The sequence below is a fragment of the Canis lupus genome, chromosome 6, assembly GCF_003254725.2.
Source record: "Canis lupus dingo isolate Sandy chromosome 6, ASM325472v2, whole genome shotgun sequence".
In the NCBI taxonomy this organism is placed as follows: Eukaryota; Metazoa; Chordata; class Mammalia; order Carnivora; family Canidae; genus Canis; species Canis lupus.
The window spans coordinates 29,687,679-29,713,960 of record NC_064248.1 but is presented as its reverse complement, the minus strand read 5'-3'; the positions used below and the strand labels follow the sequence as shown (position 1 = coordinate 29,713,960).

At 44.7% G+C, this 26,282-nt stretch overlaps 1 protein-coding gene across 2 annotated transcripts in view; it reads left to right on the top strand.

Annotated features, from left to right (window-relative positions):
• SHISA9 (shisa family member 9) overlaps positions 1 to 25,705 on the top strand; it is a 287,792-nt gene extending 262,087 nt beyond the window's left edge. The window contains exons 4-5 of one of the 2 annotated variants that reach the window (XM_025416471.3): positions 4,391 to 4,438; positions 21,859 to 25,705. In XM_025416471.3, coding sequence (XP_025272256.2) covers positions 4,391 to 4,438; positions 21,859 to 22,238 — 428 coding nt within the window. In that variant the 3' untranslated portion in view covers positions 22,239 to 25,705. The remainder of the gene's footprint in view (positions 1 to 4,390; positions 4,439 to 21,858) is intronic. The other variant, XM_049111379.1, reaches the window with a different exon arrangement.
• The last annotated feature ends 577 nt before the right edge of the window (positions 25,706 to 26,282 follow it).

Sequence of the window (26,282 nt, the reverse complement as noted above, 5' to 3'; positions counted from 1 at the left end):
AGGAGAGCCTTGGACAGCCTTTAGGGTTAACTGCCAGGTTCAAAAATATCCCTGGAAAATAAATTTCTCTTGGCGGCTTTAATATCCAGAACATTGGGTAGTTTGAGCCAGTCACTGAAACTCTCTGACCTCAACCTCTTCAAGTGAAAAATGAGGAATGAAAAGTGAGGAAATTTTAAAATAGAAAATGAAACAATTCCACTCATTCTAGTTATTAGAATACCTGTGGACCATTAAATATGTCCTGTCCATTCACTGCCAACCCGGGAAGAAAAAGATGGTGACTTGGTTCGTTTTGTTTCGTTTTGTTTTATATATTTTAGTTGCTTATTGAAATCATACTCATTCATGTTTAAAGAGAGCTCTTTTCTCTCTACAGTTCAGGAATACAGCATGTGACTGCAGAAGGTTTCTGTTCCTAAGAGGTTCACTGCCCAGTTATCAGTAAAAGATTAGCACACACTAGGGAAATGCCAGAAGCTAAATCTCATCAGACTCCATACAAGGAGGTGAGATGAGGTTGAATTATCATTTGTTCAATTCATTCATTCATTCATTCATTCATCCATTCATTCTTTAGACATTTAATCTGATGTCCCTTGATTATATGTCCCATTGAGGCATGAACCAAGTCTGTCCCATTCATCAGTGCATCCCCAGAACCTAGTACCATGTGGGGGGAACTTAATGAGTGCTCCCAACATATGTTTATAAAATCAGAGAATAATAGAGTGTGATGGGCACCACAACAAGACGGGAGCTGGGAGAAATGACCAGCAAGATGGTGGAACATAGCATGGCTTCCGAGTTTAAGACCTCATTCAGACTTTAGCAAGTAACATTCTAGATAATAAAAATACACAGCTAATGGTTTGTTGGGAATATTAAATGATATAGTGCACAGAATGTGCTTAGCCCGACACACAGTCAACCCTCAGGAAATACTGCCACATAATAAAGTCTCCAGACCAGAGTTGTTTGTCGGGCATATTTTCCCTTGAATCTCCAACGTAGACTGGTACCTTGGTTAGCATGCAATTGTTCAGCTGTCATTTTGAGGGAGGGAGGGTTTATGCCAGTTTGATGGGAAAGACATACAAGGAAGCTAACTCACACTGAGGATCTGATAAAACAAACAAGCAAGGAAATAAAGAGCAAATGACTTTTCTGAGCTGTCCTAAGGACCTGCAGTCAGCCAGACCTCTACACTGGCCCATCTATAGCCTGAACAATGAAAATCCATGCCCGGACATATGGCTACTACAGTCTATCACAAAAAGATTCAGTTTCATCCGACTGACTCTTCTTCCTAAGTCTCCTTCCTTCCTAAGGATTTAAACATTTTAGACATATCTTCTTCCACTAAGATTGAAGACAGGAAGTGTGTCTTGTGATAGATTGAGTCGAAATGTAACCTGAAAACTTAATTAAGCACACGAGTTCCCTGGCTTGAGCCACCCGTGTGATGGGTAGTTATGATGTGAGAACCATTTTATGGTTCCTCATAGGTCAATGTTCACAAGACAAAGGTGTTTGGGAAGGTATTCTAAAGGCTTACCTGATGGCTCAGAGAGGGGTGGCTCCTGCTTCCAGAGTTGGAAAAAGACCACACTTTCATGTAATTTCTGATGGACCTTGCAAACAGAAAGTCACTCACATGTTGGCATTTGTCTCCTACTGGCTTCATGTCCAATTTTTTCTCTAGGCATCTAAGAGTTAAACTCCTGACCACATGCCCTTTAGATTCTTTGGTGCAGCCCTGGCTACTCAATGAGAGAAAGAGGGCATACCAGCATTATTGATAAAATGCTGTGGTACCTTCATTTTTGCATTAAAATTTTAATAAAGTAATTTTTTCTGTTACTGTTTGACAGACAAGGGATGATTTTGCCAGAACCATGTTACATTTTCCAATAGCACTGTTTAAAACCACAGCAACAACACACTTCAACAAGGCAGGAATTCTCTCTTCCATCTTGCTGTAGGAATCCTGTGTGAAAACCCTAAGTGATGTATTAGGGCCTTAACTATGGATTGACTTCTACTAGTTTAATTTTTTTTTAAAGCTATGGCAGGAGGAAGGTTAACATCACCGAACTCCCAAAACACTATACCGCTGATGGAGGGCTTGATCCCATTCTTGCAGATGGTGACACTAAGGCTCAGTGTAGTTAAGCAATTTTCCCAGGGTCATATTTTTTCGTAAATGGCAAAGCCAAGAGTCATGTTCAGGATTGCCTGATTCAGAATCCTGTGTTCTTTCCATGAAAAGATTCTATCTTCCAGAGAACAATTTCTAGCATCAGAAGGTTATAATCAGACCAAAAAAAAAAAAGAAAAAAGAAACAAACAAAAACAAAAACAAAAAACAAAAAAACTTTTGGGAGTACCATTTCCCCCTTTTTTGGAGGGAAGACTTACTAACATATTGATTGTATTTTCTTTGTTCAACGTTGAAAATTTTCCCAGGGTGCTGAGTATAATTGAGGTGCAATAGACTTAAGGCATACTGTAGATAAGGTATAGCTTACATTTAGTGAAATATGTAGATCCTAATTTTATAATAGTGTGATTGTTGAAATATACATACTCTAGGACAACTGACATCCCAGTAAGGATAAGAAGTATTTCATCACCCAGAAAGTTCCTTCATGTCCCTTTCCTCTCAGTGCCTTGGATCCATCCCCTTTTACTAAGTGTTTAATTTTTTTGTCCAACAAATATTTATCTAATGCCCACTAGTGGCACAAAACATGTAGTGGGAACTTAAATATATATTTGGAAGCCTGTGTGCCATCTGATTAAGTGTCTTTATTTTCAGTGGATTTATGAAAGACTTGTTACCCCTTGCCAGAGCTAAACCCCGTCTTAGGTAGTGGGGACAGGGGTGGCGAGGGCATGGTTCCTGGCTTCACGGGATGAATTTGACTTGGGGGTAAGATGGCCTCTTTGGGATCAGTGACTCAGCGACTCGATCAGGCTTGTGTCCACCCGCACAGGAAGATTTGGGGCCACATCACTATTTCCAGATGTCAGTGACCCTGGCTCAGAAGGAGAAGAAACATCCAGTCCATCCCGGGCGGGTCTCACTTAATTTTAACTTTGTCACTCTCCTGTCCCGTCATTTCCACTCTGTGGTGAGTGATGAGGGTGTTGGAGTTCATATCCGCAGGGGGAATGTGGCAATTTGAGCATCCTCTGGCATGCCTGGGAGGCCAACCGGAAATGTTTAAATGAGGCCGGATCTGTGCTCTGTAATCATTCACATCACACAGAATGTTCCCTGTGACTCCTCTCAGCTGGCGGCCTCATCTGTCTCTGGAAATTGCATAAAAGGCTGAGGACTTGGGCTGTCCAGGTAGAGTCCTAAGAAGGGAAAGGGGAGCTAGTGGCGCACACTGATTGGCCAGGCCTCCAGCCAGTGGGCAGAGGCTGCTGCGTGGACATGTGGGTAGATTTGCCCTGCTTTGAGTAAAACCCTTACGGAGAAGGCATATCAAAGGCAGGGTTAGGGTGTAGACATTGCCCTTCTTACCATCTTTGACTTTGTGAAAGGGACCACCGGAGGGATCTGCTAATAATGTGCGATCCCCCTCGGGCTCATTCAGCACACCTGGAATGAAATTCAACTTGGAGAAACTGATTTATAAACAAAATTCCAAGCATTACAGGATTCTCAAATAACAAGCTTGATCCCTTTAACATTTAGGGGCATTTCTTTCCCTTAGGAAAAGTAACTCCCTGGAGAAACTTCAATTCATTCATTCATTCAACTGTATTTTTCAAACACAGACCATGTGTGAAGGCAGCCTCTCTACCCCTCAGGGACCTGCCACCCAGCATGTAAAGTTGCAGTCCTCAGAGCTGACCCCAACCTTGGATTTGGAGTTAATAATGCCTGCCCCCCCAAACACACACACACACACACACACACACACACACACACACACACACACTTTTTAGGAGAGGAATTGCACTAAAACAGGATCAAAATGCATCTCTGATCAACAGTGTTGTCATTAGCCAGAGTGACCTCATGCAACTCAAATGTTCCTTTCTTTCTTAGAGGGTTGAAATTCAGAGCCAGATTCACTGCCTAAGAAATCTGTCTCCCTAATGCAACTGAAAACATCTAGGCCTTTTTCAGGGGACTTCTTCTGACCCCCTGTGGGGTGTTATCCTGATACCGCTGCATGGCTTTGCAGAAGGAGGCGTGCGCAGGATCACATTTGAACGTTTGGCCTCTCGCCCGTCCCCCGGGGCCCCTGAGGCCTGCCAGCCTCATGGAGGCTGCAGCTGGGGCTGCCAGCGGCGGCACCTGGGGGTGAGGGCACCGCGGACGTGGGAAGCCGGCCAGCAGATCAGCATCTCTCGATTGTTATTTTTTTAGGAAGTTCTGATGGTGACTGGGCAGTGGCGACACTTAAGTCACCAAAAGGTACTGTACGGCTTTTTCTAGCTCTTTCGTCCGGGGTGTTGTCAGATTTGACACTGACCAGTGAAGACACAAAGAGTCCTGGTGTCTGTGTGTGACCCAGTATCACACGTATGTCTCCGTTGGGTGGCCCTGCAAGTCCGTCGAAGTTCCAGCGTGTAGATGTTTGTGTGTGTGTGTGTGTGTGTGTGTGCGTGCGTGCATGTGTGGTGGTGTATCTGTGCTCGGGGCTATTGTTGAAGAACGTGCTACCCCTCATGTCTCAATATTCACTGCCTGAAGGAAAATGTCACTTTCAGACACCTTCCCAGGTAAGACATCCGGGAAATGTTGGTTTTTCTCAGCAGCACAAGCAAAACAGCAAAATACAAGGTGAATGAATGCAGGGGAGAAAACACAACTTCTGAGGGAGAGGGAAACAGAATCAGGTTATTGGCTCAGGGTCTGGGGAGTGATTAGCCTTTTTGCTATTTTTGGCTTTCCGGAGGCCATATGGTGAACACTGAAAGCCAAGGAGTCAGGTCAGATGGAGTCTAGGAGTTCACCAGCTGGGTGAACTGGACTTCACTCCCTACCATGTGCAGACAGAGTGCTGGCCTTTGGTATCATGGTGTCAGTAACTTCTCCGATGCCCCAGCTGTGTAGACCACATCCACATTCCTCCCCTTCAGAGATGAGGACTCAGCGGGTATCTGAGCAGGGGTATTTCGCCAACGTCTACAACTGCTAAGTGCTGGGGTTGCAGTTTAGACACACACCCATCTGACTCAAGGCCTAGGTTATTTCCCAGTGGGGTGTGGTGATGGGAGCAGCTCTTTCCAGAACAGGTGGGAAACTTGGTTCTCTTCTGCCTTCACCCCATTTGCTCTGTTGGATTTGGTGGTGGGGAGGATTCTCAAAAGTTGGTTTCCAAGGTGGAGACAGGATTGGGGGCGAGTGGCCTGGAGATGGGGCCACCCACTGGGAGGCTCTGCGGTCACCTACATGGGCAGTGACCTGAGCTGTGGTGGGTGGAGGATGGAGAGAAGGACAAGTAAGAAGGCTATGGGAGGTGGTGAGTGAGTGCCTCTGAGCAGGCAGGAGGGTACAGTGGTTCCTTCAGTGGTTCTCACATTTCAGCCACTTGGGCAGCATCAGCACCCCCGGAGGTTTGTTAAAACCCATATTCCTGGGCCCCATCCCAGAGCTTCTGATTCCCTAGGTGTTTGGTGGGGCCTGAGGAATTGCATTGCTGACAAGTTCCATGGCAGTGCTTCTGGTTTGGGGACCACACTTGGAAGACCACTGCACTAGAGAAATCCTGCTGGGAAGTGATACCATCTAATTAGATCTCTAGGGATCGTTCTGGAGGCTGAGGTTTCTGAAGAGGGGAGTCTGACCAGGTCTCAGAGGCTCAGAAACAACCTCAGCTCTGAGAGGAGCATGGGGGGTGGGGGATCTACTCCCGTATCCAGAGAGAGAGCTGTAGATCCTCGTGTCTGCTGAGGATCCCTTGACTACCCAGTTGCCTTGAGAGAGGCAGATTTTTGGGTCTTGCATTAGATAATAACTGTTCACATGTCAACATCCATTTTTAGAAATGCAAACAATTTGGAACATGACAGACCTACTAATTTGAGGCATAAACTTTTTTTTGTCTCCTCTGTGAAAAACAAAGCCATTATGATTCCCGTGACAGCATTTGGAGGCAGTCAGCACCCCTGTCCTTATATCAGCTTGTTGTTGTCTGATGCATTTAGAAAATATTTCGGGACCGGTCAAAAGCAAGGGCTTGGAAGCTGTTTTTCTACCCAAACCGGGCTAATTTCACCTGTCCTGTTAAATGAATCTTTATTTATCCTGCCTTGTCTGGGGACGAGAGTAGGGATCTCAGGAATGGCCAGGCCCAGGTTCCTCTGGGGTCACTGATCTTTCTCCAGTGTTCTCTACTCAACCTCCAGCCCCAGAGTCTGCATGAAGCATAATAACAAGGCTGGGGAGTTTGGACAGCGCCTGCCTCCCACATCCTGACGCCTCCTCAAAAGGGAGACACATGCAGGCTGTGATGCACTTAGCCTCAGACACACCTGGGTTCCAACCATGGTCTCCTCGTTCAGCATCCTTGTGATCCTCGGCAAGTCAGCACAGCCCCTCTGAGTCCCTGTTTTCTGATCTACAAGATGGGGATAATAGTCCCCTACCACCTAGGTTGGCTGTGAAGATAACATGTACAACACATGTCACAGTGCCTGGCATATGGAAAGTCATAGCCACATGAAGACTATTACTGGTATCATTATGACTGTTACCAGGTGAGCAAATGAAAGGCTCTGGAAAATTTCGTGCCAACACAACCCGTCAGACTCTAACGCATCATTTCCCAAACACTTTTGATGTCTGATCTCGTTTCTCTTCAGGAAAACCAGTTAACATCTTAACATTCAGGGGCACAAATGTTGCTAGGAACCCACTCTGGGAGCATAGGGCAGGGGTGGAGGAGGAGACAGAGGGGCGGATGCCACCTGGGAAGGTTGGCAAAAGAGGGAGTAGCTGCCAAGGAGAAAAGCCAAGGTCCCCGAAGATGCAAGTTCCCTTTTCCATCCGCATTGACTATACCTCCCTTGGGAGGTGTACCATATGTGCCAGGGTGAGAAATGGTGAACATCACACCCATTTGCTCTATTCAGGTTTCTCTGAGGTTTCCCATGCATGCTGCCCCCTAGTGGTCACTGCTTTGCTCCACTCCTGCCTGGTCCTAGGAACTCCCCACAAAATTGTTGAAACACCCCCCTCCCCAAGGAAGACACCATTACCTTGGTTGCCTCTCCAATCGGTATGAAGCCATGTCTTTTGGGATCTGGTAATTTTGCAAAATGAATCTTTGAATCTGACTGTTGCTTGCTTAGTCCAGTGCTACCCTAGGGCACTGAATGTGGGGGAAGCCACCAGCATAGGACTGTGGTATAATCACTCTGGCTTGGATCAGAAGCAGACCACGTGCTCTTGCACAAGCCACTCATAGGCTCCCGACACCCATTTCTGGTATTTCCAGAGCAGCGGCCCTGAAAATCCACATTCCATAGTGTTTGGGGAAGTAACTTTAGGAGACAATAGAAGTAAAATGCTTTAATGATGACAGTGAAGAAAATATGCTCTCCTCAAGCCTTCTGCTCTTATGGATGAGGAAACCAAGTCCCCTGAGATAAATGAGATTGCCCAAAGTCACACAGGAAAATTATATCAGACCTGGGGCCAAGGCCCAGTCTTCAAAGAATGGCTTAAAGACTGGACTGAGAGTTACTGGACATGCTTGTTACAAATGAAAATCCTGGGCTCACATAGGGCAAAGAAACTGGGACCACTGGACATGGGGCCTCGACATCTTCTAATTTTTTGTTTTTTAACTGCACTTTCTGGATAATTCTTTATACACTAAAGTTTGGACTTACCTTTTCCAAGACCCAATCTCTAGACACAATTTATCCTAGAACACCAATTTCACATGCCAGGATTCTTCCAAACACGAGTATTTTTGCTGTTTGCTGAAATAAAACTGTTTTCTTATTTGAGGGTTTGAGCTGGATCCATAGCTGGAAACTAGGAACATTGGAGGTGACAATCTTGGATTCAGTGTCCTGCCCTGACACTTATCAGCTGTGGCAGAGAAATTTGGCAGCCAAATTACCCAGTATCTCTGGGCCTTAATTCCCATTGTCACACAGAAGAGATGATTTTGCCTTGTCACCTATATTTAAGATGGCTTAAATGAGACAATGTCAGGGAAATGAGTAAGAGTGTCTAGTACATAGTAGGTACTCAGTAAATTCTAGCTCTTTCTTTTTTCTAAGAAAATTGATGTCCCGTGGGATCCCTGGGTGGCACAGCGGTTTAGCGCCTGCCTTTGGCCCAGGGTGCGATCCTGGAGACCCGGGATTGAATCCCACGTCGGGCTCCCGGTGCATGGAGACTGCTTCTCCCTCTGCCTGTGTCTCTGCCTCTCTCTCTCTCTCTCTCTGTGACTATCATAAATAAATAAAAGTAAAAAAAAATTTAAAAAAAAAAAGAAAATTGATGTCCCATAGTAATAAGTGTTCATCTGAGAGATGGTACAGAAGGCACAAAGCAGGAGAAAATGTCTAGTTTGGGTGGAAGTCTTGTTGGAGTGCACACATCTTGAATAAGGACCCACCTAAAGGCAACCTTAAAACATTACTGCATGAAATTCAGGCTTTTTCAATGTTCTGATTTGGGTTATTGGTTTGCTGGTGAGCAAGAGGGCGCAGAGCAGGTGGAGAATAGGGAGGGGATTTTTTTTTTTTAAATAAAAATCAAATCCCACCAGCTCCTGAGTTTGGCCTCTTTTGAAAAGCACACAGTAAGCACTGGAGTTTTGATGAACTTCTTTGCAAACCCATAGGGCATGGAGGAGATTCTCTGCTTGGCAGAAAATGCCATTCTGTAAGACTCAGTACATATTTTGCTAGTTTGAAAAATATGCACCAGCACTCCCTGTGATGTGAAGCCAGTTAGGTCTTTTTTTTTTTTTTTTTTTAATCTTCTGCATTTCACACTTTCCCAGCACGTTGCATGGTGCCTACCATGCATAGTAGACACTCAATGTGCATTTTATCAATAAATGATTGAATGAAGTTGGGCATAACATTTGAAGGGAATCCTGTAGTCTTTTCTGAAGAGGCACTGGGAAGTAGAAAAATCAACCAGATGGAAATCAGGAGACCTGTGTTCTAGATCCAGTGCTCCTTGTTAGCAATTTGCAGTCCTTGAGACCACAGCTTGAGTTGTCTCTCCTATAGAATGGAAGGTTGGGGATCATTGATTTCTTTGGCTCTTTGCTTTGCTCTGATTGGCTTGCCTTGTCATGCACCCTCCTCTGAACAAATTGTTGTGGAGAGGGCAATGGAATGGGTTGGTTGTAGTCCCTGGAGAATAGCTGGGGAAAGAGTGGAGGCATGTGTCAGCCAAACCACGTGGATTAAGAGTAGGAGACAGGTAGATTCCCCATCTGAAAATATGGGGCTCTTCCTGGAAGTAGGGTGAGTAAATGACTGGTGTTTGTATTGGTAGTCTTGCCACAAAAATGCTGTGTAACAAGTGGCCCCAAACTTGTGATTTAACTTTATTTAGCAGCATTTACTGAGACCAGGTGTCTATGTGCCAGTGACTTGTGCTGATGTCAGAGGTTCTCCTAGTCTCACTTGAGTTGACTCTTGTCTCTGGGAGCTTGCTGAATGTTGGCTGATCAAGGCTGGTTCTAGCTAGAATGACTCAGGTGACTTGACTCTGCTCCAGGTGTCTTTCATCCTTGGAGAGGGTAGCCCAGACATCCCATGATGATGGCATAGGTACAAAAGAGGAACCTCAAACCAGCAAGCACTTTTTCATGCTTCTGTAATGTCATGTCTGTTCACATTCATTAGTCACATGGATGAACTCAGAATACACTGGTGGGGAAAAAAGATCTACCTCTTTTGGGGTGAGTTTCAAAGTTGCATACAAAAAGCATGGATACAGGGAAGGGTGAAGAATTGAGGTCATTTGTGTATGAACCTAACATAGGATCCGAAATCTTAACAATTATTTGCTTTGAGATAATAATCTGCTTTGTTATATGCTTTGCTATGACAAATTGGAAGGAAGAACATGGGATTAAGGAGAGTCAACCTTTATTTGCTACATTTAAAAAAAGAACAAACACCAGTTTTATAAAATTTCACCAGAGGAGAAGTTGATTGGAAGACAAACTATACAAGGAATTTCTGAAAAGAATGATCTCCATCTATGGAGCAGCAATGCAGGATGCGTGGCAGGGCAGTGAATGAATGCACCACTTCCATCCAGAGCTCTTCTATATAGGGGGCACTGTGGTCAGCCATGGCTGGAGCACAAGTCTTGTCTATATTTGTTCCACAGCCTCTCAGAAAGAGGTGACTGCATAGCAGCACTGCCTAAGGGAAGAGACAAAGGACCTGCAGGTTTAGAGGCCTGTCAGCAAGACATTTGCAGAGGGTTCCCTGGACTCATAACCAAGGAGCTCGTGGTGCAGCCTGGACAGCTTTAGTGGAAAGCCCAAGCCAGGCACTATTTCAGAATCCTCTCCAGCAAAGATAGTGGGAGCCCTCAGGGTTAAGACAAAGAAGATCCTGGCTTCTGGACTCCCCTTGACAGTTTTCTTTCTTCGAGATAAAGGACTTCAGAAGGAAGATGTGAAGCCCAGCAGAGAGAGCTGGGAACCCCGAGCTTCGTTAAGACCTGGTTCAAATGTGACTTTTCCTACTGATGTCTCTTCAGCAAGGCCCAGAACCAGGTGAAACAGGGCTAATTCACCATAAAGGCAAATCTTCCCAACTCCTCCCTGGCTCTCTCCTGTCTAAGAAGCTAGGCTTTTTTCTTGCCTTTCTTGTTTCTGCCTGCTAAGACAGTTTCAGGAGCCTGCACAGCTTTATAGAATGTATTTTAAAAGAAGAGAGAAATACCTGGGTATTTTTTTTAAACATGAACTGTCCCCTGTTTCACTCTTTAACTTAGTTTGTGAAAGAGGGGGAAAAAAGTGCAGACCCAGACATATTTCTGTATAAGTAAAAAAGCAAATATTGTCCTACTGAACCAAAGGCCCCACAAATACAGCAGCTTGAGAGAAACAAGTATATCTTTCTGTTACAGTACCCAGGGGAGTGGTACATGTTGGTGGGATAGCTCTACTCTAAAGTGTCACTTGGGGACCCAGGCTCCTCAAACACTATTTCTCTACCACCGTCTACAGGATTGTCCTCATCTGCATTGTTGTGGTTAGTTGTTGTCAAGCCAATGGAAAGGGAGAAGAGGGGATATCCAGGGAAAGCGATTTACTTTTAAGTAAGTCAGGTGAAATGAAAATTGGATGTATCATTTTTGCTCACATACCATTGGCAAAAGATGAGCGACATGGCCAAATGTAGCCCCCAAGAGGGCTGAGGAAATCTAGTTTGGAGCAGAGTGGCCACATGCCCAAGAGAAAAAGGCAGAGAAAGGCTTGGGACCCAAGTGGCCATGTGCTACATCTTCCCAGGTGAGAGTCCACACTTAAGGAACACTACCATACACCATGCATAATGGTTTGTGCTTTTATCTACCTTGTCTCCTTTACTTCTGCACAGCACCCTGCAAAGTCAGTCTATCCTCATGCAATTTTCTTTTGCTTTCTAACAATGACAGCAATAGCAGCTACCATCTGTTGAATACCAACTATGAGGCAAGGACATTGGTACTGTACGTGATTCTCTTCAGTACCCTCAACCCCCTGCCACCCAACCATTGTCTTTTGATTTTCAATTTTATTGGTAGAACTCTGAGAGTTCAGGTAACTTGCTCAAGGTCTCCAGCCTATAAGTGGAAGAGCTGGGATCTGAACTCAGATCCATCTTTCAGAGCTTAGGCTCTTACCGCCATATTGTGAAGAAGAATTTATGGTCACAATAATCAGGTGGGTGTTCTTTCAGACATCATTATATATTGTATGAACCTGATACATGACAGCCTTCAAGTTCTAACCTCACTAATCTTCCTTTCTTTCTCTCATTAATCCTTCTAATTCCTGGAATCTACTGCTGAAGTCTTGCCTTTTGAGACTTGAGGCTCTGCTATGGCTGCTGAGAGCCAGTGTAGGATTCAAACCCAACACTTTGGTTCTTTGTCGTTGCTGAAAGTGACTGCTGTTCTCTGGGTGGTGGAGATGGGATAGCAGAAGCACAAGGAAAATAAATATTAGTTAATATTTCACACTATCCCACTACATTGTCAGGGAGGAAATCATTGTGATGAGCCCAGGCAAGCACATCTGCTTTGTGGGGCCAACTATATGAACTAGTATGTGTCAAGAACCTGACCTGAAGTCTTCACTCAGTTATATGAGAAGTGAATGGCTCTTTATCCAGCTCAACTCCAGGACGGGTGGCCTCCTTTCGGTCAGTGACTGGCCAGCACTCCAGCTAACATCATTGCCCTTCAGAGATGCCAAGATCTGTGCTCCTGGTAATGCATTAGCCAACCGTAACACTGGAAGAGTCACAACCTGACAGGGAACATCTCAGGTCACCCCCAGCTCCCTCCTCCTCACCTTAAGAAAGAAAAAGATTAACCTAGTTTGCTTTAGGAGGGAATTTGAGGCTTTGTTAAGCTTCTGGTTGAGAGATCCTGATGTTTCCTCTTGAGAATCTGATACTTGCTATGTGCACCCCAATCCCTAATGTTGGAGGGAGAAACAATCCCTAATGAGAGGAGGAAACAAGAAAAGTGATGTCTCTGTATAATTCTCACTCTGCTCTCTATTTTCTGTAGTTTGGGGGGATATTTTCCTGCAGATAAAACCTTTTGAAGGAAACAAGATGGTTCTATAAGCCAGGCTAGTGGTTATAGAAATGGTGAGGGTTGTAGCCACAAGTTCATAAATTTCAGGACACCCAGAATTGAGCTGGGTATCCTGGGTTCAAATCCCAGCACCATCACTTGAACAAGTTGCCAAAGTTCTGTAGTCTCAGTTTCCCCACTTATAAAATGAGGCTGAGAATGGCACCTACCTTGGTAGGATATTGAGAGTCTTAAAAGGATTAACAGGGGTGCCTGGGTGGCTCAGTCAGTTAGGCATCCAACTCTTGGTTTCAGGTCAGGTCATGATCTCAGGGTCCTGATATCAAGCCCTACATGAGGCTCCCTGCTCAATGGGGAGGCTGCTTGTGATTTTCTTTCTCCCTCTCCCTCAGACCCTCCCCACCACTCTCTCTCTCTCTCTCTCTCTCTCTCTCACTATCTCTCATAAATAAAATATTTTTTTAAAAAGAAGGTTAACAAATTCCCTAGTCAAGTATCAAGAACAGACTATGTGCTTAATAACTAATATGAGCTTTTACTCAGTTTACCACTGGGGATCTGAGAGGGAGACCACAGTTCTACTATATGCATGTAGTCTCTAACCAGTCCCTGCTTCCTTCACCTAACTGCATCCTGCCTCCCTGAGCTCACTGCTACAGAACAGTCATGCCCCTGCAAGGCTATAACCAGAGACATGGAGCTGGGCACCAACCAGGTTCTCCTGCCCCAGAAATAAAGGAATTTAACCCATGCTTTAGTCCTGTGATTCCTATAAAACACAGGGCACAGATCACTCAGACTTCTATATTAGTATGTATTAATGTTCCCCAGAAAAATTGAACTGTGTATACACACACACTCTTATCCTATTATTTATATATATATATTCACATATGAATAATAGGATATATATATATATGGTGTGATTGAAGCAATTCCCCATAATAAACCACCTTTCATATATATATGTATATATATGAATATGACAAATATTTGTATATATGAATAACAGGATATGTACATATATGAAAGGACATTTATTATGGGGAATTCGTTCATATGATTATGGAGGCTGAGAAGTTGCATGATCTATTTCTATTGTCTGAGAGCTAGAAACCCAGTGGTGTGATCTCAGTCCAAGTCGAAAACTTGAGAACCAGCAGAACCAATGGGGTAAATCCCAGTTGAGGAGTAGAGGGCCAATGTCCCACCCAGGAGATAGGGCAGCAGACAGGAAGGGCATGGAGCCTCCCTTCTTCTGATTTTTGTGGTATTTTAGTCCATCAACAAATTAGGTAATTTCCACCTATATGGGAGAGAGCAATCTACTAAGCATACCAATTCAAATGCAAACCTTCCTAGGCACACCCAGAAATAATATTTAATCTGGACACCCGGTAGACCCAGTCTGGTTGACACGTAAAATTCACAGACCAGATGGCCAAAATATGAAACATTCTGCCTGTTTCTAATATTTTAGAGAATTCTTCAGAATCTGAAATATTTCCAGTGCTTTCCTGCCTTCACCAAATGCATTATTGTACCCCTACTGTGTGCCAGGCACTGGGCTAGGTATTGGGGATACAGTAGTGAGCAGAGCTGATATGGCCTATACCCTAATCAGAATTTATATTCTAGTCAAAGGAGGCCGATAATATCCAAGTAACTAAAAAGATAATTTCATGAAATTATACAAGCTAAAAATATAGTAAAATAGGGAGAAGTGATGAGAGCAGTTGGGGGTGGGGAGGGCTCTCTTTTGACTGACTCATCAAGAGGGATTTTCTGAGGAAGTGACCTTTGATCAGAGAACCAAATTATAAGAAGAATCCAGATGTGCAACCAAAAAGAAGAGCATTTTGGCAGAGAAAACCGCAAGGATGTGATTCAATGGCTCTGACGTGGTGAAAAGGTTGGTGTGTTCAGGAGCAGAAAGGAATCCTGTGTATACTGGTTTGGAGAGTATCCCTCCAAATCTCTACCCACTCAGAACCTCAAAATGTGATCCTGCTGGGAAATAGGGTCTTTGCAGATGTAATAAGGTGAGCTCATTCTGGATTAAAGTGGGTCCTAATGCAATGACCAGTATCCTTATCAGAAGAAGGAAATTTGAACAGATAGACCCACACAAAGAGGATGGCCAGATGGAGTAAGAGGCTGAGATTGGAATGAGGCAAAAGGCAAGGAATGCCAAGGATTGCTGCAACCACCAGAAGCTAGAAGAGGCAAGGAGGGTCTTCCCCTAGAGCCTGCAGAGGGAGCATGGCCCTGATGACACTTTGATTTCAGACTTCTGGAATCTGTGAAAGAATAAATTTCTGTTGTTTTAAGCCACCCAGTTTGTGGTAATTTGTTATGGCAACCCTGGGAAACTAATACACTCTGTGACGGGTTCACAACAAGTGGAAGAGATGAAGCTAGAAAACAGCCAGAGATCAGGTCACGTAGACCTTGGGGCCACTGCAAATAATTTGGGTTTTATTCTTAAGTGCAGTAGGAATATGTATTACTTGATTTCAACATATTCTTGGACCAAAGACAGGGACAAATGAGGAATGATAAAAGCTTAGGTTGGCTGGGGCATTGCTTACCCGGTTAAATTCATCACCCAAGACCCAAGAATATCACCAAGTGAGAATGAGCTGTAGGAACCCCTCCTTAAGATATCTTTGGCCCAAGGAAAGAAGGTAGGTGGGAGGCCACCTGCTGAGACCCTCAGATGTGCAGCTTGTTTTGAAAACGGGTTATTACCTTGACTCGCTCTCTTTCCACGGAAGTGAGGCTCCATCCCACCCTGCACCTGGACAAGTGTCTGCTGCTAATTAGAGGAGAGACAGATGGAGGAAGGTAGAGTTTAATTTTACAGCCTTGGTTCCTTCAAGGCAATTAGGCTCATTGGAAGGAAAGCACCTTTTTCATTCTTTCTTCCTCTTTTTAAATGAAGAAAAATCAAACCAGAGAGGCCCAATGTTGTTGAAAGGCTCACACATCTGTTTCCTGGTTGGCTTGTCAGCCATCTGCCCACAAGGTATTGGGGCTGATTAGGTTAATGCATTTATTAATGGGGCTTACAAGGCTGCTCAATGAATCTGTTATTTCTTTCACGAGAAGTGTTTTGATATAGTGACAGGGACCACACTGCACAAAGCCAAGAGAGGCCAAGTAGGCATTTCTTCCTCCTCCTCTGGATCTAAGTCAGAAGAGACCAAAAACATGGGGAAGAGAGCATCACAAACATTGCCTTTCCTGGTTATGGGAATGGCCCATACACCACCATCTATATTCCTGTTATTAAAACAATCTTGAAAATCACTCTTTAAGGAACAGTTTCATGTCCCGGCAACAAATCTGTGCCTGCTCTGTACTTCTCTAAAACACCTCTAAGTCCAGTGGAGGGAAGATGGTCAGACAAATAAGTGACTGTGAATGATATAGTCTTGCCTACTAGACTTCAGATGGCCTGGAGACCCCTTGCTTCCTTTATTTTACCACACAGATGTCCTTTTTTTTTCTTGAAGTTGTCACACTCCTTCCTGCCTGCAAATGCTGTTTAGTGTCAGTTATATACTGCTGCATAACAAACTTCCCCAAAGTGCAGTGTAGTGGCTTAATAACAGCCACCATTTATTGTACTCATGATTGTGGGTCAGCTGGCAATTCTTCTGGTTTGGGCTAGATTAGCTGTTCTCAGCCAAGTTTACTCGGTATCCGGAGTCAGCTGGCAGGTCAGTTGATGGCTGTGTGATCTAGTTTGTCCTCACTCAGTATCTGGCAATTAGCAGGCGGTTGGTTGTGGTGAGCACAGGCAACTGGCCTGAAGCTTTCTCATCCTCCAGGAGGCTAACCTGGGCTTCCTTTCTCATACGGAAGCAGGAATCCAAGAGCCTGATAGTTGAAGCTTTAGAACTTGTAAAGGCCCAGGTTCAGGACTTACATGACATAATTTCTGCTACAGTCTACTGGTAAAAGCCAGTCACAAGGCCCGGCCATATTCAAAGGGTAAAGAAAGACGTTCAGCCTCTTGATGGAAGGCAATGCGATGTACAATGGCCATTTTGCTATATACTACATGTTCTCTCACCTGGAATCCTGCTGCTGTTACACATCCTCAAGGGTGCCTTCCCTAATCATCCTGAAAAGATCAAGTCCCCTTCTTAGGCCACTTCATAGGGCAGACGAGGCAAACACAGGTGGTAGGTACAGGGAAGTGAAAGGGGAAGGAAGAAAGGAAAGGATTGTTGGCTTGGATGAATGCCTCCTTTGTGCTTAGCAAGTTGCCTGGCACAGGGTGAGTGCTCAATAAATGTCTGTTGGATTTAATCCAGTTCTTTCAGAAGACAGACAAAATATATGTACTGAATAGTTACTACATTCCAGAATTGTGTTACGTACCTTATATATCTCATGTAATGTATTGCTCACAACAAACCTGAAAGTAGCTTATATTATTCCCATTTCACACTGAAGGAAATAAAGCTGTCAGAGGTTAAGTGACATTCCTGAGATCTCATAACCTCCAGTCTGTCTGATTACAGAGCCCCCAGAGTTTTCTGTCCACCCTTCTCTTGCTCCAAGTACCAAACACTTTCTACAATCCGGGGGTCCCCAGAGTCAGGCTCACTAAGAGACTAAATCAGGGTTGATTGTGGAGGAGGTTGTAGATTCTCCCTGTGGGACCTCATGATTCCCTGAATAGAGCCTTCTCCCCATCCCTGCACTGATTGGCAAGATTTTAATGCCTCTGTGATTTCTTTCCTTTAGAACTTTTTGAGGAAGCATCACCTATCCCAGCTGTTGGAATACCTACTTCATAATCAATTGTCTCAGTTTGTCAGATACAGGAAACCCTGACTACATTCCTTTCTCTGAGCAGATCTTTGACTAGTCCACTGTCTGGAAAGAGGCACATGGGAATGAATGATTCTAGATCACAACTGGAGATGTAATGAGGATGAGTGAGACTTTTATAAGAGACTCCCAGAAGGAACAGGGGAGGGGAGCTTCCACTCCTATGATTGCCCTAATATTCTATGCATATTCATAATATTTTGCTTTTACATCCACTCACTGGATACTTATTGAGTATCTAATATCTGCCAGAAGTAGGCTGGACATTGTGCACACAGTGATGGGCAGGAATCTGACCTGGTCTTGCCCTGTTGCAACTGCAGTGGGAGAGAGAGAGACAGGAATACACGCAGTGGATTAACGAGTGCAAAATGGCATGTACAATGTGTGCCATGGAGAAGAACCTATCATGGTGGTATGTGACCTTGTTCAAGGTTCTAGAAGGGAAGATGGTGGGAAGTGGTAAGAGAGAACAGGAATGAGATTGGAGGTCACTTACCTTTAGTTCTCTAGGAAAAGCTATGTGCCCTGACTGTGCTAGACACCAGGGCTTTGCTTGTGGTCTCAACTCTGGCTGTACATTAGAATCATTTGGGTGGAGGGGCGCTTCAAAAAAATCTGTGCCTGGGCCTGACCCGCAGAGATTCTAATTGAATTATTCAGGGGAGGGATCCAGGAATCTGAATGCTTTAGAAGCTCCCTCATGTGATTCCCAAGTACTGCCAGGATTGAGAGCCCCACAGATGGAAAGATAAGGTCTCTGCCTTCAAAGCTGCAACATCTTGTTGTCAGACCAGCTCAGAGATCTTATTATAAATATTCATAAGCCTACCATATTTATACTTTTAATTTTTTGTTTATTTTATTTAAAAAATTTTTTTACTTTTATTTTTTTAAAGATTTTTATTTACTTGAGAGAGAGAGAGAGAACATAGAGGGAGAGGGAGAAGCAGACTCCACTGAGCAGAGAGCTGGATGTGAGGCTCAATCCCAGGACCCTGAGATCATGGCCTGAGCCAAAGGCAGACACAACCGACTAAACCACCCAGGCATCCCCCGTATATATACTTTTATGTTATTTGTAGGATTCTTTGGTCACTATCTGTCTCCGCTTAGTAGATGTCCACCCCATGAGGGCAAAGACCCTGTCCATTTCTGATTCTTCACTGCCTAGTACTGCCTAGCACATGGCCCCTGACTCTCTGATGAATGAATGAGCAAATTACCTGAGGAGGATGTTGGTAGATGAGGGGCATGGTAGGTTTTGCATTTCAGAAATATGCCTCTGGCTGCAGTGTGGAGACTGGACTGGGTCGAGGCGTGAGGCCTAAGGCAGGGAGGCCAGTTTGGTGGCTGAAGTGGAGCGATGTTCAAAGTTGGAGGTGGAGTGGAATAGGTTATAGCAGCATTTGTAGGCATAGCTGGACAGGCTTAGCAGTTGTGCTGGAGGAGGAAGATGCTACCTTGTTTCTGGCTTCAGGGGTGTTTGCATCCAGGGGTTAAGGAAGGACCTGAAGAAGAAGGTATATTTGTATTTATTGTTAATGGTTTCAGACTTGGCTACCTGGAGTAGGAAATACCAATGAATCTGTCCTGGAGGTAACTGGATTCATGTCCTCCCCCACTACCCCAAGTCCAAAGGGGAATATCAGAGCGTCCTTCTGTTGAGACTTTGTGGCATTGGAAACCTAGAACTTTCTTCTGGAAAGCAGAAAGATGGGGATCTTACATTGACTTGAATTTAACTCATACCCCTTTAATCAATGCATGGTATTTTCAGAATGTGTGCTCTTCGCATCTTTAGTAGCAGATTCCTTTTGACATTCTATATCTTCAGAAGCTCTAAGATTTATGGCAAAGGGGACTTTCTCTTGAAAGATCACAGTAGCCAGGACAATATACATTAACAGGGACAGAAACCCAACTTAAATGGTATGAAGCCTGGAAGGTTAATGTGTGGCTTACTGGAGTGTTGTATTGAGGAGTCTGAGCAGAGGCTGCACTTGTTTGGACAGAGCACTATGATCAATGAGTGACGACTGCCATGGACACTGAGCGGGCAAGTGGGCCATATTTTTGTGCCCTTGGTCCTAAAACTGAAGCTTTCCCTCTATGGCCTTTGAAAAGCACCAAATAATGTCTACTGGACTTAGGTTCTACCCTGGCTCAGCCACTAGCTGGGGGTAACTTTTGTTAATCATTTCATATTCCTGAGCTTGACAATTTCCGAATCAATCAAGCAGGAGTAAAAATCCCCATCCTTCCTACTTCCTAGGGTTGTTGAAAGGATCAAATGGGAAAAGAAACATGGAAAAATGATGGCATCCATGAATGTACATATACACAAATTCACCTATGTAACAATGTGGGATATTGGAAGGCTGTGGGATGATGGAAGCATAGATGGGAAAACAGCAAATATTTCTCATCTCCAAAGAGATGTAAATTTAAAGTTTACTGCTAAGAAATAAATTTTATTTTATTTATCTTATTTTAAATAATCTCTTCACCCAATGTAGGGCTCAAATTCATGACCCCAAGATCAAGAGTCACATGCTCTACTAACTGAGCCAGTCAGATGTCCCACTAAGAAATAAATTTTAAAAGTGTAGAGGATCTTATAATAAAAGAAGTATAAGAAAATAAAAGGTCTCATAAACTTATCAAATAAATACACAGGGAAAGAAAGATGAGGGAAGGAAGGAAGAAAGGGGGAGGGAGGGAGAGAGAGAAGAGGAAGGAAGAGGAAAGGAAGGAGGGAGCCAGGATCATAATGAAAGAAAACAAGGAAGAAAAAGAGAAAGAAATCACGGTGCTGGAGATGGTGTGGTGAAATGGCACAGAGATTGGTGTGACTCTTTTGGAGGAGTTGGCAATATGTATCAAGAACCTTGATAATGTTTACATCCTTTTGTCAAGTAATTAACTTCAGGTCATTCATTTCCGGGCTGGCTAATAAAGATTTTAGGCTCTATGGGCCTCGCAGTCTCAGGCATGTGTACTCAGATCCACCACTGCAGAGCAAAAGCAGCCACAGACAGTAGGTAAGCAAGTGGGTATGGCCCTGTTCTAGTAAGACTTTATTTACAAAAATAGGCAGCATCCGGATTTGATCCAGGGGCTATAATTTGCAGTCGTCTGATGTAGATGAAGAAACTACTTTTACAATGATCCTAAATACAAAAAGAGCTTGAGTCTTGAAGATTCTCATTTCAGCTTTATTTATGTCAGCAACATATTGGCAAACAACTCTTCATCAATGGGAGGAGTGATTAATTTTAATAGTTCCACCCAATGAAATATTATGTAGGTATTAAAATGTTGTTTATTAGTGATTTATAACAGCATGGAGAAATGCATGATAGAATGTTATTTGGAAATTAAACAGTGATTTATAATGATAATTACAATGGCAGGGGCTAATACCTGAATACTTTGCATGCATGATATCATTTAACCCTTTAAACAACTGCATGAAATATAATATATGTATATATATATATATATATATATATATATATATATATATATAGTAACTACTCTCCTAATGTAGAAACTAATGGTAATAAAAACTACGAAGTTTCTTACCTTTTCATTAAGTAGCCAAAGTTACACCTCTAGCAGGTGGAAGAGTTGGGGTTTGAACACAGGTCTACTTAACTGCTTAAAGCAACCAAACACACTAATAGAAATCCCAAATTGAACCCCATTTATGGAGAGAAAATATAGCCACACATTGATATCGGCGATCTTGAATGGTGGGTGACAGATATGAATATTCCTCAAGATGTTAAAATGAGAATGCATGATTTTAATGATGAAGAAACAACCCTGGAACTTTGTAAGAACACCAAGGAGGTACAGTGCTCGGTGCACTATGGTGGAGAAGTGTTTATTGGAGGTGGGGGCGGGGAGGGTGTGGATTTAGAGTGTCCACTGGGGATGCCCTAACCTTCTTGGTCTTTTTTTTTTTTTTTTTTAACCTTCTTGGTCTTGCTCTTGCTTGTGAAAAGAACTCAACCCTCTTTCCTTCTGTTCTCCTTCCTTCTGTCTGTTCCAGATGGAGTTTCTAGTGTGTGTCTCGTTTGGACTGTTGGCCCATTTAACGCTGTGGTCAGGTTGACTTGCCAATCCCTAACTCTCTCTCTCTCTCTCTCTCTCTCTCTCTCTCCCCACACACCCCCTCTCCCTCTCTGTGCCCTGTCCTCCCCATCTCCGTCCACCTTGGACAGCCGACAAGGTAAATGATGACTTCTCCTCCAAGCGACGGCACCTGGCCGAGCTGGCCGCCAAGGGGAACCTACCTCTGCACCCAGTGAGAGTGGATGACGAGCCGCGGGCCTTCAGCCCTGAGCATGGCCCTGCCAAGCAGAATGGACAGAAGTCCCGCACCAACAAGATGCCCCCACATCCCCTGGCCTACAACTCCACCGCCAGCTTCAAGGGCTGGGACCCCAACGAGCATTCCCTCCGGCGGCAGGCTTATGGTAACAAGGGCAAGCTTGGCACAGCCGAGTCGGGCTCCAGCGACCCCTTGGGGACTCGCACCCAGCACTACCCACCCCCACAGCCATACTTCATCACTAACAGCAAAACAGAAGTGACTGTCTGAGCTTTCACTACAGGGAGCATCCTGGAGACCATACTCAACTGAGAGAGGCAAAAAAATACCCCTGGCCCACACCCTCCCTGTCCCCCCCACCCCCAACATGCTCCCCCCCACTCCCTGACTCCCCGTTCCAACCGACGATAAACCTACTGGTGACGCAGAATCACGCTTTTCTTGGGTCATGCCGAACACATGTCAGCGGGCAGCTGAGCAAGACGGAAGCAGGGACGTTCAGCAATACAGCAAAGGAGAAACTGAGGCACGGCTCTTTCGACTTCAGGCCCCAGGTGGCCAACTCACACGCCCACACCGTGGGGCTAATTTTTCTTTTCCTCCTGACTTACAACTGAACTCCATGATGAAAAATTAAAAGTAGCACAACTTAGAGAAATTGTCCATTTGAGCACATACACCATTTACCATGCGCTGTTTCCGGTGAAAGAGCCAGGTTGGGGTGGGGGGAGCATGAGGGTGGACACAAGAGAAGAGCGTACTTGAGAAGAGGAGTTCTCTGGGAAGAATGCTGTGTGCATAAGTGTCTTCTAATCTCAAGAAATAGTGACATGGACACACAATTTTGCCAAGCGTGAGACAGTAACTGGACCCCTACCATTCTATTTGTAGTACTTTTCATATCGTCAATGTTGGAAGCAAACACACACACACACACACACACACACACACACACTCAAACTCACAAAAAGTCAATAGACCCTGAACCCACTGGCAGTGATGAGAAAGAAAGAGCATTTTAGAGAAGTCCTGTAAAGACCATGACCATGTACATGGCAAGGATAGTAGGCTTCTGCAGCGGGCAGAGGGTCCAGAGAGTATTAAATAACTTTAAAGAACAAGAAGAAGAAGAAGAGAAACAAAGACAAGCCCACTACAAAACAGACAAAAACAGCAAATTCATTTTTGCCCAGAATCCTTGGGACTTAGGAAACAATGACATCAGAACAAAAACATACTCCACAGCTGGAAAGTCGACAAGAGGTGAGAAGGGGACACCCCGCATTTCCCGCCTTGCCTCCAAGACAAGAAACAGACGCAGAAACCAGTCCTCTCTTACCCATCTCTCCCCGACCCCCCTCAGCCCGTTGCCGCCGCCGCTGCCAAATTTCAACTGCTTTGGACTGAAAATGTCATAAGCGTGGGTGGTGCCTTCAATGTGTTACTGTTTAATGACAGTCTTGTTTCCCAAGTGCAACCTGTGTTCTCTGAGCCCCCCACCCCCGCCCCGCGTCCTGTTTCCTGCAGTAATAGAAGATGTTCCTCTCCTCCTTTGTCAGTGAGCCCAGCCATCCCACACCCCGAGGGGGCTGCTACGATGTCGGGGGTACCTAAAGATGAAGACCTCCCCGCCCCCCACCCTCCCACCCCCAGTCCTAGCGTTATCTGCCCCCCCTGCCCCCGCCAAACCTCCCAAGCATTTTGGGATCTTGTAATTTCCATGGCCCTCCCAGCCACCTACCTCCCCAGATACATCCATCCAAGAATTCATCTCCCAACCAGAATCCCCCCTGAGGTGGTTGTTCAGATCGGTCCTCCCAGCCGATGGCCCTTGGGCATCCCGACCAAGGTGGCTTCCCGGCGGCGTGCTGCCTCACCTGTCTCTCTCCTCTGACATCACAGAAGCAAGGGAAATCCGGGGTTGGGTTCTTCTTTTCATTCCATCTGGGGGGCACATTGACAATGCATGTTATCTCCTTGGGCCGTAGTCTCCCATCCGAAACACGGGGAAAGCCTTTCAATCTTTCTGAATGGCAAAACCTCTGCCCATTTTTTAAAAATATAATCGTGCACAGGTGCCACTCTGGAAGATCCTCACTGAGAAGGTGGCTCTGCGCTGGACAAAGCAGAGCTGGTGGTGGGGGTGGGGGTGGGGGCGGATACAATGCCCACTTTCTCAGCCTCTTTGCTGGGATCCCAGCGTTCCCCAGAGTGGGGTAAACACCGCCCTTCGGTCAGGGTTTCCGTGATATTAGCTTTCCGTGTACCTGCTTTTGGCATCCTTGTGTATTGCCACCAAAATATTTAATATCTAATATTTAATATCTAAATTGATTCCCTCTTAATACTTTGAACTCTTAAAAGGAAAACTTCCTTTCCTCATGTCAAACAGAAAGGCAGTATCAATCACCCTAAATAAAAAGTAAGCATAAAAACAAAGACCAAGGCAACAGAGTGGCAATCGTTAAGCTCTAGCTGGATATTGTTGCCTGTGGAAGGATGTTAACCCAGAGCCAGGCCTTTGCTGGCTCATCGCACGCTCTCTCTGTCTCTCTCTCTCTGTCTCTCTTCCCTTCCATCTTTCCTCCCTCTCCCTTTTTTCTTTATTAAGAAGATTAGCAGATTTGTTAAAGAGCTGTTAAAGATATACCAGCACCCAGTGGAGACTTTGCACTCCAAGGGACTCCATCGGACGGATAGAATGGAAAGGAACCCATTCCCTCTGTGACTCGGTGTTAACCAGTGCTAGATCCACGTGCTACTACAAATCGTTTTGCATTTGCCAGTGATGCACAGCGCATATTTCAGGAAATACGGGGTCTGCTTATCTGTGAGGTTCCCTACAGCTCCAAAGTCCTGTGAGTCTAGTTTCCCCTTTGGCTCATCCTGCCTCTTGTACTGGACTCACTTCATCTGACCTTTATCCCAACGCTGATTAAGGACCTTTCTTGGTCTCTGAATCAACAGAATTCTTTCCCACCCCACCCTCCTCCGTGTTCCTTCTCTTCTGGGTAAACTTCATCCAGTGAGTTTTGTTGTTAGTTGGGGGGTGTTGGCAGGAAGGTTGCAGCACGCTCAGGAAGATGTGACAGGATGACGGCAGAGGACATTACTTCTCTGTCTCATGACCTTCCAGTTGGCTTGGTGAACTGGGACCAAGGGGGTGGGGGCTGGACAAGGAGGTTTATTCTTAGGCCTCCTCCCAGGAGGGTGGATGGGGATGGAACTCATGGTACTGATGGATCTGTGGCTGCCGTGTATCAACATGAATCCTGTAGCTATGGTGGGGAGCTTAGAAGAGAGAAACCGGAACAAAGCAGAGAGGCTGTCCCTGTCCCATCCCGTGCCCTGGCACTAGCCTCTACTTTTTGCCTTTAGCTATCCCCGACTTCCAACCCAATGGGACCAGAGTCTGACTTCCTTTCGCCCTCCCAGAGCATCTCAGCCTCCATCCCGCCTTGGGCTCTGCCTGGTACCCCCATCTAACTCCCCCCTCCCCAGTTTTCCGTGTAAATGGAGCATATTTTATGTGCGAATATTTTAGTAACCGTATGTTCTGCAAGTAAACCTGTGTTAATACTTGTCAACAACTGCAGAGTTTATGATACCAATAATACTTCCTACAATGAAGAAAAAAAAAAGACATTTGTTTGTTTTCTAAAAATGTTTATTTGTAAACATGTATTCACTATATTAATATGAATTTCTTACCTGGCAATAAAACTGATTATATGTGATGCTGTTGGGGTTGCCGTGTATCTTTTGTCCAAAGTTCAAAACCAAACAAAATACAGCAAAAACAAACAAACAAGAAGCCAAAAATGAAATCAATGAATCACCCCAGTGGTATTTAGTACAAGTTTATTGTGCACACACCAAAAAGACAGTTTGCCAACCGGGAGCATTTAAACCAAAACGTGGAATGAGGCTCAGAGGTATATCGTTGTAAAGCAGCTTAGATCATGTGCAATCAGTGACTACTGATTCCCCACAGTGATGGGTTTCAATATTAGAATTTTCTTAAATGAGAGGGAACTGGTTAGTGGTGACCTCATATCAATTTTGGGGAATAAGTTTGGCTTAGGATTTTCAGAAGTGTCAGCATGAAGTGACCCAGGTCAAGTGAGCCTTGCTTGTCTTGCAAAATAAGCTAAATTAAGCTTTGTGTGAAGGACTGAACTGGTTCTGTTCAGGGAATTCCCAAGGCCCGTCCCTGTTGGTGTTTGATTTTAACACTTCCTAGGGTCCCACATGCTAATCTAAGCTTCCACCAGAGACCACCAGTATTAGCACAGAAAACTAAATCTTTAATAC